The sequence below is a fragment of the Staurois parvus genome, unplaced genomic scaffold (genome assembly GCF_062004578.1).
Source record: "Staurois parvus isolate SC_StPar_1 unplaced genomic scaffold, SC_StPar_1.0 ptg000779l, whole genome shotgun sequence".
In the NCBI taxonomy this organism is placed as follows: Eukaryota; Metazoa; Chordata; class Amphibia; order Anura; family Ranidae; genus Staurois; species Staurois parvus.
Window position 1 is genome coordinate 3,543,852 of NW_028318575.1, and position 16,236 is coordinate 3,560,087.

Genomic DNA, 16,236 nt, shown 5'->3' on the forward strand with positions numbered 1-16,236 from the left:
ATTCCATCTACTGACACCAACAGTGGGGCTTAATTCCTCCCACTAATACCCAACGATAAGGCACTATTTATCCCGCTGACATAAACAATGGAACACTATTCCTCCCATTGATACTAATGATGGGGCATGATTCATTCCACTTATTCTTATGATCGGGCACTATTCCTCCCACTGATACCAATAATGGGAAAATATTCTGTCCATTAACACCAACAATGGGGCACTATACCTCCTACTGACACCAACAATGGGACACTATTCCTCCTACTGACACCAACAATGGGGTACTATTCCTCCTACTGACACCAACAATGGGGCACTATTCCTTCCACTGACACCAACAATGGGGCACTATTCCTTCCATTTATACCAATGATCAGACACTATTTCTCCCACTAACACCAATATTGGGGCATTTATTCTCTCACTGATACCAACGATGGGACAGTATTCTTTCCATTGACACCAACAATGGAGCACTATTCCTCCCACTGACACCAACAATGAGGCACTATTCCTTCCACTGAAACCAACAATAGGGTACTGTTCTTCCCACTGACACGATGGGGCACTATTTCGTTCACCAGCACCAACGATGGGATACTATTCCTTCTACTTATACCAACGATGGGACACTATTCCTTCCACTGATACCAATAATGGGAAAATATTATTTCCATTAACACCAACAATGGATTACTATACCTCCTACTGACACCAACAACGGGGCACTATTCCTGCTACTGACACCAACAATGTGGCACTATTCCTTCCACTGACACCAACAATGGGGCACTATTCCTTCCATTTATACCAATGATCAGACACTATTTCTCCCACTGACACCAATATTAGGGCATTTTTCCTCTCACTGATACCAATGATGGGACAGTATTCTTTCCATTGACACCTTCAATGGAGCACTATTCCGCCCACTGACACCAACAATGGGGTACTATTTCTCCCACTGACACCAACAATGATGCACTATTCTTTCCACTGAAACCAACAATAGGGTACTATTCTTCCCACTGACACGATGGGGCACTATTTCCTTCACCAGCACCAACGATGGAACACTATTCCTTCCACTGATACCAACGATGGAACACTATTCCTTCCACTGATACCAATGATGGGACACTATTCCTCCCATTGATACTAATGATGGAACAGTATTCTTTCCACTGACACCAAAGATGGGGCACTATTCCTCCCAATGAGAGCAACAATAGGGCATTATTCCTCCCACTGACACAAACGATGGAGCACTATTCCTTTCACGCACCTCAATAATGGGGCAAAATTCTTCCACCAATGATGTAACACTTTTCCTACCATTGACACCAGTAATGGGGCACAATTAATACTTTTTTACTCCCACTGACCACCAAGCCTGAGGCATTGTTTACTCCCACTGACGCTGGGGTACTTTCTATTCCCAATATGCACAGTCCAGCCCCCCTAAATTCTGAAGCACGTTAAACTGGTCCTTTGTTTGGAGACCTCTGGGCTAGAGAGCCAGGCCTCTGTTCAACACAGAGCACAGAGATCCAGGTCTCAAGTGGTCCAACACATACCCTACCCAGTGTTCCAATCAACAGTGCTGCTCAGACTGCATGAGTACTGTTGATTGGAGGGCTGGGCAGGGGGGGTGTTAGACTGATGGAGACCCGGACTGTTTCACTCTGTGTAGAACAGTGGCCTGGCTCTCTAGCACAGGGTATTTTAATTCTTGCTGCAGCAAACAGTAGTGTGAAAAAATAAAAAGGAAACTTATATTATTATTATTTTGCATGTAGCCTGACTGCATAACAGTAATAATATAGAAAGGGTCAATTGGGCTTTAAGGAGAACTATTCAGGTTTTCCCCAACCTGTTGCATGCCCAGTATGGTGTGTACCCCAGCCAAACCCTTTCACAGTGGCTAAGCAGTTAGCTCTTCTGCCTTATAGTACTCAGGTTGTTGGTTTGAATCCCAACCATGGCACCACCTGCCTGGAGTTTGCATGCTCTCCCTGTACCTGCGTGGGTTTCTTCTGAGTACTCCGGTTTCCTCCCACACTCCAAAGACATGCTGATAGGTTAATTGGCTCCTGTCTAAATTGTCCCTAGATTAGGTATGTATGAATGTGAGTTAGGGACCTTAGATTGTATGCTCCTTGAGGGCAGAGACTGATGTGAATGTACAATGTATGCAAAAATTGATGGTGCTTTATTAGTACCTGTAATTAAAAAAAAAAATGTAGGAGGAGCCAGTTAAGCTACCAGCATGTCTTTGGAGTGCCCTTTCCCAACCACATAACTCATTAATGCAGGCTGCAGATAAGCATCCATGGTGGTCTGAGGTTGTCTCTGACAGCTCTTGGTCAGGAGCTAACAAGATGGGTTCCCGATCATGTGACCACAATGAGAACCAATAACAGGTTTCACATGATTGGGAAGCTGCTCTGCATCCAGGGGCGGACTGACCATTTGGAAGCTCGGGCACTGTCCGAGGGCCTGGGGTCAGAAGGGGGCCCCATGAGATGCCCCTGGTACCTTTTTCATAGGCTTTTTTGAGTTTGGGCAAGGACACAGGGGCCACATGATCCCCTATTGCCCGGGGGCCCCATGAGTTACCAGTCCACCCCTCTCTGCATCCCATCATTAAAGCCTATTTATAGGGCCGCCGGCAGCCATCAGGAAGGGTTAATAATTTTCTGCATTATGTTTAGTGCCAAAAAAATAAAAACCTGCATATAAAATACTGTAAATGTCAATAATGTAATATATATGCAACACATTTGGCTGATCCGTGCAATAAAGTCTTTAGTGAATTGGAAAAAAAAAATCATTTTGCTTTGCCATACTTGGAAAATAGCGGCAGAGTTTATGCTTTGATGCATCAACCCGCTTCTCCACGGCTCAGTGCTGCTGTTGATTGTGAAAATAAAAGTGTCCCTGGGGCATTTGTCTCCTTGCCCCCTCTTGGGCCTTTTGAAGGCTATAGATCATAGAAGCAATTTAGTTTCTGGTCCAGAGTTTGATGTCGCTGGCTATAACGGTAAATATTTTATACTTTGCCTGTCTGAAAATAAAACATATCTGGCGCTTTTCAAAAAAGAAAAGTGTAGATCTTACAAGCTTTTCAACCTTGGGGGCTTGAAAGACCTCTTATTGAGTCTAAGTACCCAGGTTATTAGGAACTAATCACATGTGCAACACCATTGCAACTGCAAAGCCCCTCTCTCTGCAGTTCCAATGGTGCTGTGCATGTGATCAGTTATGACACCAGCCATTTGATAGCTTGGTTGTTGGGCTAAGAGCACAAGCAACTGTGGCAGTTATCATTCACAGCATGCCTTGAATTTACTTATTTTCTGAACCAAATAAATCAAAAGGTTTAGTTCCATCCAACACTCTGATCTCCGTCATACATCAAACCAGTGTCCTGATCATCGCTATATACCATACCAACACTCTGATCACAGCCATACCCCATACCAGCGTCCAGATCACTGCCATACCTCATACCAGTGTTCTGATCACCGCCATACCAGCGTCCTGATTACTGCCATACCTCATACCAGTGTTCTGATCACCGCCATACCAGCGTCCTGATTACTGCCATACCTCATACCAGCATCCTGATCACTGCCATATGCTATATCAACACTCTGATCACAGCCATACCCCATACCAGCGCCCTGATCACTGCCATACCTTATACCAGTGTTCTGATCACAGCCATACCCCATACCAGCATCCTGATCAGTGCCATACCTCATACCAGCATCCTGATCACTGCCATATAACATAGTAACACTCTGATCACCACCATACGTCATACTAGCATACTGATCACCGCTATACCCCGTACCAGCATCCTGATCACTGCCATATAACATAGTAACACTCTGATCACCGCCATACCAGCGTCCTGATTACCGCCATACCTCATACCAGCGTTCTGATCATTGCCATATGCCATACCAACACTCTGATCACAGCCATACCCCATACCAGCATCCTGATCACTGCCATACCTCATACCAGCATCCTGATCACTGCCATATAACATAGTAACACTCTGATCACCGCCATACCAGCGTCCTGATCACTGATATACCTCATACCAGTGTTCTGATGACCGCCATACCTCATACCTGCATACTGATCACTGCTATACCCCATACCAGCATCCTGATCATCGCCATGCCCCATACCAGCGTTCTGATTACCCCATATGTCATACCAGTGTCCCAATCACAGGTATACCCCATACCAGTATCCTACTCACCGCCCTACCAACATCCTGATCACCACCATACCAGCGTCCCGATCACCGCCATACCCAACACCAGTATCCTAATCACCACCATACCAACATCCTGATCACCACCATACCAGTGTCCTGATGACCCCCATACACCATACCAACATCCTGATCACCCCCATACCTCATACTAACGTCCTAATCACCACCATACCAGCATCCTGATCACCGCCATACTAACATCCTGATCACTGCCATACCAGCGTCCTGATCACCGCCATACCAGCGTCCTGATCACCCCCATACCCCACACCAGCATCCTGATCACCCCCATACCTCATACCAGCATCCTGATCACCGCCATACCAACGTCCTGATCACCGCCATACCAGCGTCCTGATCAGTGCCATACCCCACACCGGCATCCTGATCACCCCTGTACCCCACACCAGCATCCTGATCACCCCCATACCCCATACCAGCATCCTGATCACCCCCATACCTCATACCAGCGTCCTGATCACCACCATACCCCACACCAGCATCCTGATCACCCCCATACCTCATGCCAGCGTCCTGATCACCGCCATACCAGCGTCCTGATCACCGCGATACCCCACACCGGCATCCTGATCACCCCCATACCCCACACCAGCATCCTGATCACCCCCATACTCCATACCAGCATCCTGATCACCGCCATACCCTACACCAGCATCCTGATCACCCCCATACCTCATACCAGTGTCCTGATCACCGCCATACCAGCGTCCTGATCACCGCGATACCCCACACCAGCATCCTGATCACCCCCATACCTCATACCAGCGTCCTGATCACCGCCATACCAACGTCCTGATCACCGACATACCTCATACCAGCGTTCTGATCATTGCCATATGCCATACCAACACTCTGATCACAGCCATACCCCATACCAGCATCCTGATCACTGCCATACCTCATACCAGCATCCTGATCACTGCCATATAACATAGTAACACTCTGATCACCGCCATACCAGCGTCCTGATCACTGATATACCTCATACCAGTGTTCTGATGACCGCCATACCTCATACCTGCATACTGATCTCTGCTATACCCCATACCAGCATCCTGATCATCGCCATGCCCCATACCAGCGTTCTGATTACCCCATATGTCATACCAGCGTCCCGATCACCGCCATACCCAACACCAGTATCCTAATCACCACCATACCAACATCCTGATCACCACCATACCAGTGTCCTGATGACCCCCATACACCATACCAACATCCTGATCACCCCCATACCTCATACTAACGTCCTAATCACCACCATACCAGCATCCTGATCACCGCCATACTAACGTCCTGATCACCGCCATACCAGCGTCCTGATCACCGCCATACCAGCGTCCTGATCACCCCCATACCCCACACCAGCATCCTGATCACCCCCATACCTCATACCAGCATCCTGATCACCGCCATACCAACGTCCTGATCACCGCCATACCAGCGTCCTGATCAGTGCCATACCCCACACCGGCATCATGATCACCCCTGTACCCCACACCAGCATCCTGATCACCCCCATACCCCATACCAGCATCCTGATCACCCCCATACCTCATACCAGCGTCCTGATCACCACCATACCCCACACCAGCATCCTGATCACCCCCATACCTCATGCCAGCGTCCTGATCACCGCCATACCAGCGTCCTGATCACCGCGATACCCCACACCGGCATCCTGATCACCCCCATACCCCACACCAGCATCCTGATCACCCCCATACTCCATACCAGCATCCTGATCACCGCCATACCCTACACCAGCATCCTGATCACCCCCATACCTCATACCATCGTCCTGATCACCGCCATACCAGCGTCCTGATCACCGCGATACCCCACACCAGCATCCTGATCACCCCCATACCTCATACCAGCGTCCTGATCACCGCCATACCAACGTCCTGATCACCGCCATACCAGCGTCCTGATCACCGCAATAACCCACACCGGCATCCTGATCACCCCCATACCCCACACCAGCATCCTGATCACCCCCATACCCCACACCAGCATCCTGATCACCGCCATACACCATACCATTGTCCTGATCACCGCCATACCGCACACCAGCATCCTGACCACCGCCATACCCCACACCAGCATCCTGATCACCCCCATACCCCATACCAGCATCGTGATCACTGCCATACACCATACCAATGTCCTGATCACCTCCATACCTCATACCAGCATCCTGATTGCCGCCACAACTCATACCAATGTCCTGATAACTACCATACCCCATACCAACGTTCGGTATTTTATGGTCTCAACTGATAAATTTTCAGATATATATCCCATAGTCTGTAGACTTTATAGCTTTCGCACAGACTAAATAATATATAATGTTTTTGGTTAGTTTTACCCAGAAAATGTAGCAAAAACAATTTCGGCCTAAATTTATGAAGAAAGAATATTTATTTGCCAACTTTTATAACACAAACTAAGCAAAAAATGTTTTCTTTTCAAAATTTTTTTATATTTTTTCATTTATATAGTAAAAAATAAAAAAAAGAAAACCCAGTGGTGATTAAATATGACCAAAAGAAAGCTCTATTTGTCTCAAAAAATTATAACAATTTCATATGGATACAGTGTTGCATGACTTAATAATTGTCACTAATTGTGTAATCGTGTGACAGCGCTGAAAGCTGAAAATTTGCCTGGACTGGAAGGGGGTGAAAGTTTCCGGACTTGAAGTGGTTGAAAATTAAATCAAGAAACGAATATTGCATTCAATGATTTGTCGCTCACAAGTCCAATGCACTCTCTCATTAAGGTATGCCTGGAGAGCCACAGAATGGACAGAGTGTCGGGTGGACCCGCTGCTTAGCCAACAGGACAAGAGAAGAGGGAATCAGACAGCCCTTTGTGGAGGAGGGATCCAAACCCGGGAGATCTACTGTGTACAAGCCGATGAAAGCCTTCTATCATACCTCAATGCCGTGAAGGACAAAGAAGGTAAATCCATTATTTAATACATTCCCTTGACTTGAAATGATATGAATGATTACCAGAAGAGGTGAATGAATTTTTATAAACTCATTTGATTCAAATAGGATCCCTGAGGGAGGGGATTGAAGAAAATGAAGACATGCTTTATTCCAAATATGGGTGTAGTCTAGTGAATTAGGGCAGATGTTAAGCTCCTTGGGGGCAGGTCTAAGCTACACCTTCACTTCACAAACTTGTATTTTTGCAAAACTGACCAGCAGTAATAAAAACATTAAAAAAAACCTCCTAAATGTGTACACCAATCAGTCATAATTTTATGACCACCCATGTAATATTGAGAAGGTCCCCTCTTTCCACCAAAACTGCCCTGACGCATTGAGGCATGGACACCACTAGATCTCTGAAGGTATGCTGTGGTATCTGGCACCAAGCCGTCAGTAGAAGATCCTTTATGTCCCATAAGTTGTGAGGTGGGGCCTGTGTGAATCGGACTTGTTTTTCCAGCATATTCCACAGATGCTCGATTGGATTGAGATCTGGAAAATTTGGAGACCAAGTCAACACTTTGAACTCATTGTTGTGTTCTTCAAACCATTCTTGAAACCATTTTTGCAGTGTGGCAGTGTGCACTATGCTGCTGAAAGAGGCCACTACCATCAGGGAATAGAATTTCCATGATGGGGGTACTTGGTCACCAACAATGTTTAGGTAGGTAGTACGTGTTAATGTAACATCCACATGAATGGCAGGAGCCAAGGTTTCCCAGCAGAACATTACCCAAAGCATTACATTGCCTCCACCAGCTTGCCGTCTTCTCATTCTGCATCCTGGTGCCATCTCTTCCCCAGGTAAGCGACGCACACACACCTGGCCATCCACATGATGCAAAAGAAAACATGATTCATCTGGTGAGGCCACCTTCTTCCATTACTCCATGGTCCAGTCCTGATGCTCACATGCCCATTGTAGGCACTTTTGGCTGTGGACACGGGTCAACATAGGTACCCTGACCGGTCTGCAGTGACACAGCTCCATACCAGGGGCGGACTGACCATTTGGAAACCCGGGCACTGCCCGAGGGTCCGGGGTCAGTAGGGGGCCCCATGAGATGCCCCTGGTACCCTTTTCATAGGCTTTTTTGAGTTTGGGCCAGGACACAGGGGCCCCATGATCCCCTATTGCCTGGGGGCCCCATGAGTTGTCAGTCTGCCCCTGCTCCATACACAACAGACTGTGATGTACTGTGTGTTCTGACACCTTTCTATCAGAACCAGCATTAACATTTTCAGAAGTATGGTCAATGACGTCACCCAGGATCTTTGGCTGGTTACAAACACCAGCCACCAAAGATCCATCATTTTCATAGCCCTACACATCAGTCAGGGCTTCAGGTGGGAGAACTGGCCACACATTTCCAGTTTGTTCGCCCATTTGCTGAATTGCGAACAGGCTGGGTTTGGGTCAAAATCAAAGTTCAGCCAACAACTCCCTGGCTTTCTGCTGGCTATGCTGAGTGGAAGAGCTGTGTAAATCTCAGGACTGGATGGACAGAAATTAAAATCCTTTGGCATGTAAAAAAACATCTCCTTCACTGTCTAGGCACAGTTTTTGGGAGAGACAAGACCTGTTAGTATTGATTAACTGCAGCAGACATTCTGCTCCCAGCCCAGTCCTCCTCTGACGCATTGTAAGTCCCTGAATCTGTCTCGTTCGGTATTCTGTACAGCAGAGGGCACACTGGGAGAGGAAGAAACAGCACATGGAGTCAATGAGTTGCATTGCAGTGTGCATGTGCTTAGAAGGAGCATGTTGGGCAGCACAGTGGCTAAACAGTTAGCACTTCCGCCTGGCAGTACTAGGGTTGTTGGTTCGAATCCCAACCACAGCACCACCTGCTTGGAGTTTGCATGTTCTCCCTGTGCCTGTGTAGGTTTCCTCTGGGTATTCCAGTTTCCTTCCACTCTCCAAAGACATGCTGGTAGGTGAATTGGCACCTGTCTAAATTGGCCCTTGTACATGAATGTGAGTTAGGGACCTTAGATTGTACACCCCTTGAGGGTGAGGGACTGATGTGAATGTACAATATATATGTAAAGTGCTGTGTAAATTGATGGCACTATATAAGTACCTGAAATAAATAAATAAATAAATCTTGCTAATAGAAGGAGAGAGCAAAGTAAAGGAGAGGTGAGCTCATCAGACTGCTGCTTCTCCTTCACTGTCCAATCACAGACTGGGGGAGGGAAAGAACTGTAACTGTTACCTAACTGCAGCAGAGAAAAATCAGGGCAGAGCTGTGCAAATCTGAAGACTGGATGGACAGAAATGCAAAGCCATTGGTAAGTCACACAGCTCCTTTATATGTATTTCATCAGTGTATTTAGCTGTTTGCCTGATGTTCACATTTAAAAAAAAAAAAAAAGAAGTCAGCAGAGATTTCCATATCTTTGGATTGACAGGTATGCTGGTCACATAGCCGAGACTTTGTAACATCTGACCCTGTTGAATTTCTAATCCATCGCTCCGGATCTTTGTGTACATCTGCTGTCAGCTCGGTTGAATTAAATAAACCAAACACATCATAGGAGAGAGCGAGGCCCTTTCACAGTTTCCTGGCTCCGCGTTCCAGGCTAATCCCCATATTCATCCCTAAATAAAAATGAATATCGCAGAGCGAAAAAAAAAAAGAGCGCTCTCGGCGTTCCCCAATGACAAAGCAGCAGATATCAGCTTCGGAGTATCGTGTATGGTAATGTGGACAAAATTATGCACACTTTCATCAAATAAGGCTTTGATCAATCATCCGGTGCCGCGCCTGCCGCTAATCAAGTCTCCTGTGCTGTGCCATGATAACACCAAATGCAGATATCTCACAAAGTGCCTTTTGCTTTGCTGCACAATTTGTTTTCCGATAGGTGGGGGCTCATTCCTGAACGGCGGTATGAAGCCTTATGGAGCAAAAGGTGCTGTCACCAATTTTACTATGAAGCAGCCGCATTGCCAAATTTGCTGAATATAATTAACCCCTCGCCTACCGGGCACTTATACCTCCTTCCTGCCCAGGCCAATTTTCAGCTTTCAGCGTTGTCACACTTTGATAATTGCACGGTCATGCAACACTGTACCCATATGACATTTGTATAGTTTTTTTTTTAGACAGATAGAGCTTTATTTTGGTGGTATATAATCACCTCGGGGTTTTTTATTTTATGCTAAACAATCCAAAAACAGATGAAAATTTTGAAAAAAAAAGTTTTTTCTTTGTTTCTGTTATAAAATTTTGTAAATAAGTGATTTTTCTCCTTTACTGATGCGCACTAATGAGGCTGCAGTGACGGGCACTGATAAGCTGCACTGATAGGCACTTATTGGTGGCACTGATGGGCACTGATGAGGAGGCATTGGTAGGTGGCACTGATGGGCACTGATGAGGAGGCACTGGTAGGTGGCACTGATGGGCATTGACAGGCATCACTGATGGGCACTGAAAGGCAGCACTCATACATGGCACTGATAGGCGGCACTGACTGGAAAGGATATGCAGCACTGACTGGCACTGTTAGGTGGCACTGACTGGCACTGTTAGGCGGCACTGATAGGCGGCACTAACGGGCACTGATAGGCGGCACTGGCTGGCACTGATAGGCAGCACTGACTAGCACTGATAAGTGGCACTGATTGGCAGCACGGATAGGTGGTACTGACTGGCACTGATAGGTGGCACTGAAAGGCAGCTTAGATGGGCACTGATATGTGGCATTGATGTGCACTGGTAGGCACTGATATGTGACATTGATGTGGCACTAATGGGCACTGATATGTGGCATTGATGTGCACTGGTAGGCACTGATATGTGCCATTGATGTGGCACTGATGGGCACTGATATGTGGCATTGATGTGCATTGGTAGGCACTATTATGTGACATTGATGTGGCACTGATGTGGCACTGACAACTGGCATTGATGGACACTGACAGCTGGCACTGCTGGGGCTACACTGATCATCAGTGCCCTGATGATCAGTACACATGTCCCCTCTGAGGAATGTCGATTACCAGCTCTCCTCTCCTCTCTGTCAGCGTGACAGCTCCTGAACAGAGAAATGCTGATAAGCGACATTTCCTTATTTACATATGATCAGCTGTGATCGGACACAGCTGATCACATGACAGAGCCAACGTCTTCGGCTCTTTCCATTGATCGCTGATCCTCTGTGTCCGAGGGACACAGTGCACCACCGATCGCCGCGCTGCGCGCTGCCGGAGCTGCGCACGCACGGCTAGAGTGGGAGGACGTCATATAATGTCCTCCCAGAACGAGAGAACCGCCTGGCGCCCGTCATTTCCTTATATGGCAGACAGGAGAGGGTTAAACAAAATTAGGGTCTACAACCCCCCCCCCCCCCGATAAATATATCCGGACCGCTTTCAAAGCGATCGTACGATAATCTGACTGCTAGTACACAGCTTTCCTGCAAATGATTCAAAGGAAAACGTTTCTCGTACGATAGCAGATTGTACCAATTTCATTTAATCCGTACAGTTTTCGTCCCAAAATTCAATACAATACATGACATCACATTTTGATTCTGTCGTACAAGAATTTTCAGAACTTTGGTAGCCTCTTCACTTTTGGTATGAGACTAGCATAAAAAAAAAAAAATCAGACGATCTTTCGTCCGATATTCTCATCGTGCACTCGGGACGTTTTTACAGCGGCTGTTTTTGTCTTTTGACTTTTTTTTCTGCAGCCAGTAAACTCCCCAGCATGTTATCCTATGTGTCCATACCAGGGGCAGACTGACAACTCATGGGACCCCTGGGCAATAGGGGATCATGGGGCCCCTGTGTCCTCGCCCAAACTCAAACCACATCCAAAAAAGCCAATGAAAGGTACCAGGGGGCCCCTTACTGACCCCCGGCCCTCGGGCAGAGTTTCCAAATGGTCAGTCCGCCCCTGGTCCACACACACATAGACTGGAATCAATGTTTTTTGGCTGGAAAAAACCCCCAGAACTAGTGGGTTTCTAGAGGAGTTTTTTTTCTGTAAAAACGCTCTAACACTGAAAAACACGGTAAAACACTACAAACCGGCATTTTGGACTTTTTTTGTACCAAACGCGACAATACGCTGTTAAACGCTGATGCAAAACCGCTAAAAAAAGCTGAAAAACTCAAGTTTTAACGTGACTTTACACAGCTAACATTACCAGCATTATCAAAACGTCCCGTGTGTATGGAGCCTAGTACACAACATGCTTAACCACCTCCCGTCGGGCCGTTGAATATAAACGGCCGGATGGTGGCAGTGCAGAGTCGGGTGGCCGTTTATAAACGGCCTCCCCGCACCCTGCTTGTGCGCACGCCCTGGGAGTGCGCAGCACCGCGATCCGGATCCAGACACGGTGGAACACCGATCGTCGGATGGGACCTCTGTGCGAGGTCCCGATCATGTGATCGCTGATCGGCCAATCAGTGATCACATGCAAAGTAGTAAGCAAGATGTCACTTGTGACATCATTGCTTACTGCATGTGAAATCTGTGAATGATCACAGAGATCACATGGTACAAGGCTATTCACTACAGCCTTGTACCATGTGACAAGCTGTGACCAATCACAGCTCACTCAGTAGTTCTCAATGGCTGCAAGAATACAGCCAGAGAGAAGGAGAAATGATTGCTTTTACATCCTTTATGGGTATAAAAGCAATCAGTGTAAAAAAAAAAAAAATCTTCATTACCCCCCACAAGTAGTACAGTGTCACCATGGCGACTCTGTACTGCTAGGGTGACAGTATGTTAAAAAAATAAATAAATAAATAAATAAATAAAAATATTTTTAAAAAAATGTAAAAAAAAATGTAAAAAAATGATAATTTTGGTTATAAACTAATGTGGGTTATTTGTTCTTTACTAAAAATATAACAGAATAAATTATGGCCAAGATGTATGATGAAATACTATTTATTTCACTTGCCAATCTCCTCCACTCTTTCTACCACTCCATCCCCCACAGCTATCTCCTCCTGTACCACCATCCCCTCCCTCCTAGATTGTAAGCTCGAAAGAGCAGGGCCCTCAATCCCCTCATGTTTTGCATTGTATTGGTATTGTTCTGTCACATGTTCTGTCCCCCTTTGTAATGTACAGCGCTGAGCAAACTATTGGCGCTTTATAAATACTGTATAATAATAATAATAATTTGCAAAATTTTATAAGAAAAACACTTTTTTCAAACTTTTTGGACATTTTAATTTACATAGCAAAAAAATTTAAAATCTCAGTGGTGAATAAATACCACCAAAAGAAAGTTTTATCTGTCTCAAAAAAATGCTAAAAAAATTCATATGGGTATAGTGTTGCATGACCGCACAATTGTCATTCAAAGTGTGATAGCGCTGAAAGCTGAAAATTGGCCTGGACAGGAAGGGGGTAAAAGTGTCCGGACTGGAAGTGGTTAACAATATGTTATTCCAAAATTGAAACAATTTCATTATGATAAATATCTTCCCATAAAGGCACACAAAGACTTCGGAGACCCCCATAAATGCCCACCATGAAACCAACACTATACATGAGACCCCATATGTAATAGAACTCCTAAAGTGTAACAAATATTTTAAATGGCAAAAACAACCAATGTGGAGCTTCCTGGTAAACTAATAATATACATCAAAAAATCTCTCAGTATTTGTTAACCCCTTGCCTGCCGGGCACTTTTACCCCCTTCCTGCCCAGGGCAATTTTCAGCTTTCAGTGCTGTCACACTTTGAATGACAATTACGCAGTCATGCAACACTGCACCCATATGAAATTGTTATCATTTTTTTTCACACAAATAGAGCTTTCGTCTGGTGGTATTTAATTGCCGCTGGTGTTATTTTTTTTGCCCTATAAACAAAAAAAAAGCAAAACATTTGAAAAAACGTTTTTCTATGTTTCTATTATAAAATTTTGCAGACAGGTAATTTTTCTCCTTCACTGATGTGTGTTCATGAGACTGCACTGATAGGCAGCACTGATGGGCACTGATAGACTGCACTGACGAGGTGGCAGGGACAGGCAGCACTGATGGGCACTGCTAGACTGCACTGACGAGGTGGCACTGATGAGGCGGCACTGGTGGGCATTGATGAGGCACTAATGATGCTGCACTGATGGGCACTGATAGGTGGAACTGATGGGCACTGATAGGTGGCACTGATGGGATGTGCTGACTGTCGGCACTGACTGACAGCACTGACTGGCGGCACTGCTGCGCAGCACTGATGGGTACTGAAGGGCACAACTTCTGGGCAGCACTGCTGGGCACTAATCATCAGAGCCCTGATGATCAGTGCAGATCTCCTCTGTGACATTTGCCGGTTATCTGCAGTACTTTCCTCACACTGTGACAGCTTGAGGAAAGTGCTGCCGATGCAACTGTATTTACTCTGTGATCTGCTGTGTCATTGGACACAGCTGATCACGTGATAAAAGACCACTGTGATTGGCCTTTCACCTCATCATGTGAACAGCTGTGTCCTTAGGACACAGCGCCCACAAACAGCGCGGGTTGCACACTGCTGGGGGCACATTCTGGAAAGATGTCCTATGATAGCCTCCCAGAACTGGACAACCACGCTGTAGCCGTCTTTCGGCTATAGCGCGGTTGTGAAGTGGTTAAATTGATTGCAAAGGTTTAAAAAAAAAATGTATACTTACCTGCTCTGTGAAATGGTTTTGCACAGAGTGGTCCAACCCTCCTCTTCTGAGGTCCTCTGCCGGTGCTCTCGGCTCCTTCTCTTCTCCATGTACCACCATAGGAATACCCTACCTATGGTGGCACACATGTGGACTCGATCCCAAGCACAACGTGCGACTTGGCCGCACCCCTCGCTTTCACTCATCACTGGATTTGATTGACAGCAGCAAGAGTCGATGACTACCGCTGCTCTCATTGAGTCCATTGAGGAGGGAGGGAGAGCAGCGTCGCTACTCTCAGGCACAGATTTGGCTCAGGTAAGGATGTAGGGGGCAGGGGCGGACTGACAACTCATGGGGCCCCTGGGCAATAGGAAATCATGGGGCCCCGTGTCCTCGCCCACAGTCAAACCACACCCAAAAAAGCCTATGAAAGGTACCAGGGGCATCTCATGGGGCCCCCTACTGACCCCGGGTCCTCGGGGAGATGGTCAGTCTGCTCCGGTAGGGGGGCTGGGGGGGGGTTGGCAGCTGCCCTTAAAAGGTTTTTAAGGCTGGTCATACACCATACAATTTTCTGTCCAATTTCTGCCCAATTTCCTTTAGATTTACCTTCAACTATGCAGTGCAAGGGCCGGCCTAATTGAATACAATTGAAAGTGTTGTTTAGGTTTGACCTCCTATTATATGGTTTTTGGTAAATCTAAAGCAAAATTCTCAAAACAATTGTATAAGGTATGGCCAGCCTAAAGCCGGCCATACACGGGTCGAATTCCGAAGGAATTTTCTTTCGAAAATCTTTTCTAGAAATTTATTTTGCACCATGAGTGGGCCACAGCATCAGCCGATTATCGTGCGACCATCAAATTTGAGTGATGGGGCCAGGGGCAGACTGACCATTCGAGCACTCGGGCACTGCCCGAGGGCCCGGGGTCAGTAGGGGGCCCCATGAAATGCCCCTGGTACCTTTTTTATAGGCTTTTTTGAGTGTGGGCAAGGACACAGGGGCCCCATGATCCCCTATTGCCCGGGGACCCCATGAGTTGTCAGTCAGCCCCTGGATGGGGCATGTTGAAAATTTTCTGAAAAACAAACTAATTTCTAATCAACGATGGAAGAATTTTGCGAGAAATGTAATCGAAAAAAAAATTAGTGCGAGCTGTGACCTGGAAAGAAAAGAAAATTCTTGGCCACGAAAATTCTTTTCTGTAGCAACATGAGGTGAAATTAAAGGCTTGGTTGGTCAAATTTCGAAATCGATGGTGGTACC

At 46.4% G+C, this 16,236-nt stretch overlaps 1 protein-coding gene across 1 annotated transcript in view; it reads left to right on the top strand.

The window, feature by feature from the left end:
* Positions 1-16,236, top strand: part of THSD7A (thrombospondin type 1 domain containing 7A) — a 670,811-nt gene that overhangs the window by 487,230 nt on the left and 167,345 nt on the right. Inside the window, exon 6 of the mRNA XM_089654586.1 lies at positions 7,107-7,288. Coding sequence (XP_089510712.1) covers positions 7,107-7,288 — 182 coding nt within the window. The remainder of the gene's footprint in view (positions 1-7,106; positions 7,289-16,236) is intronic.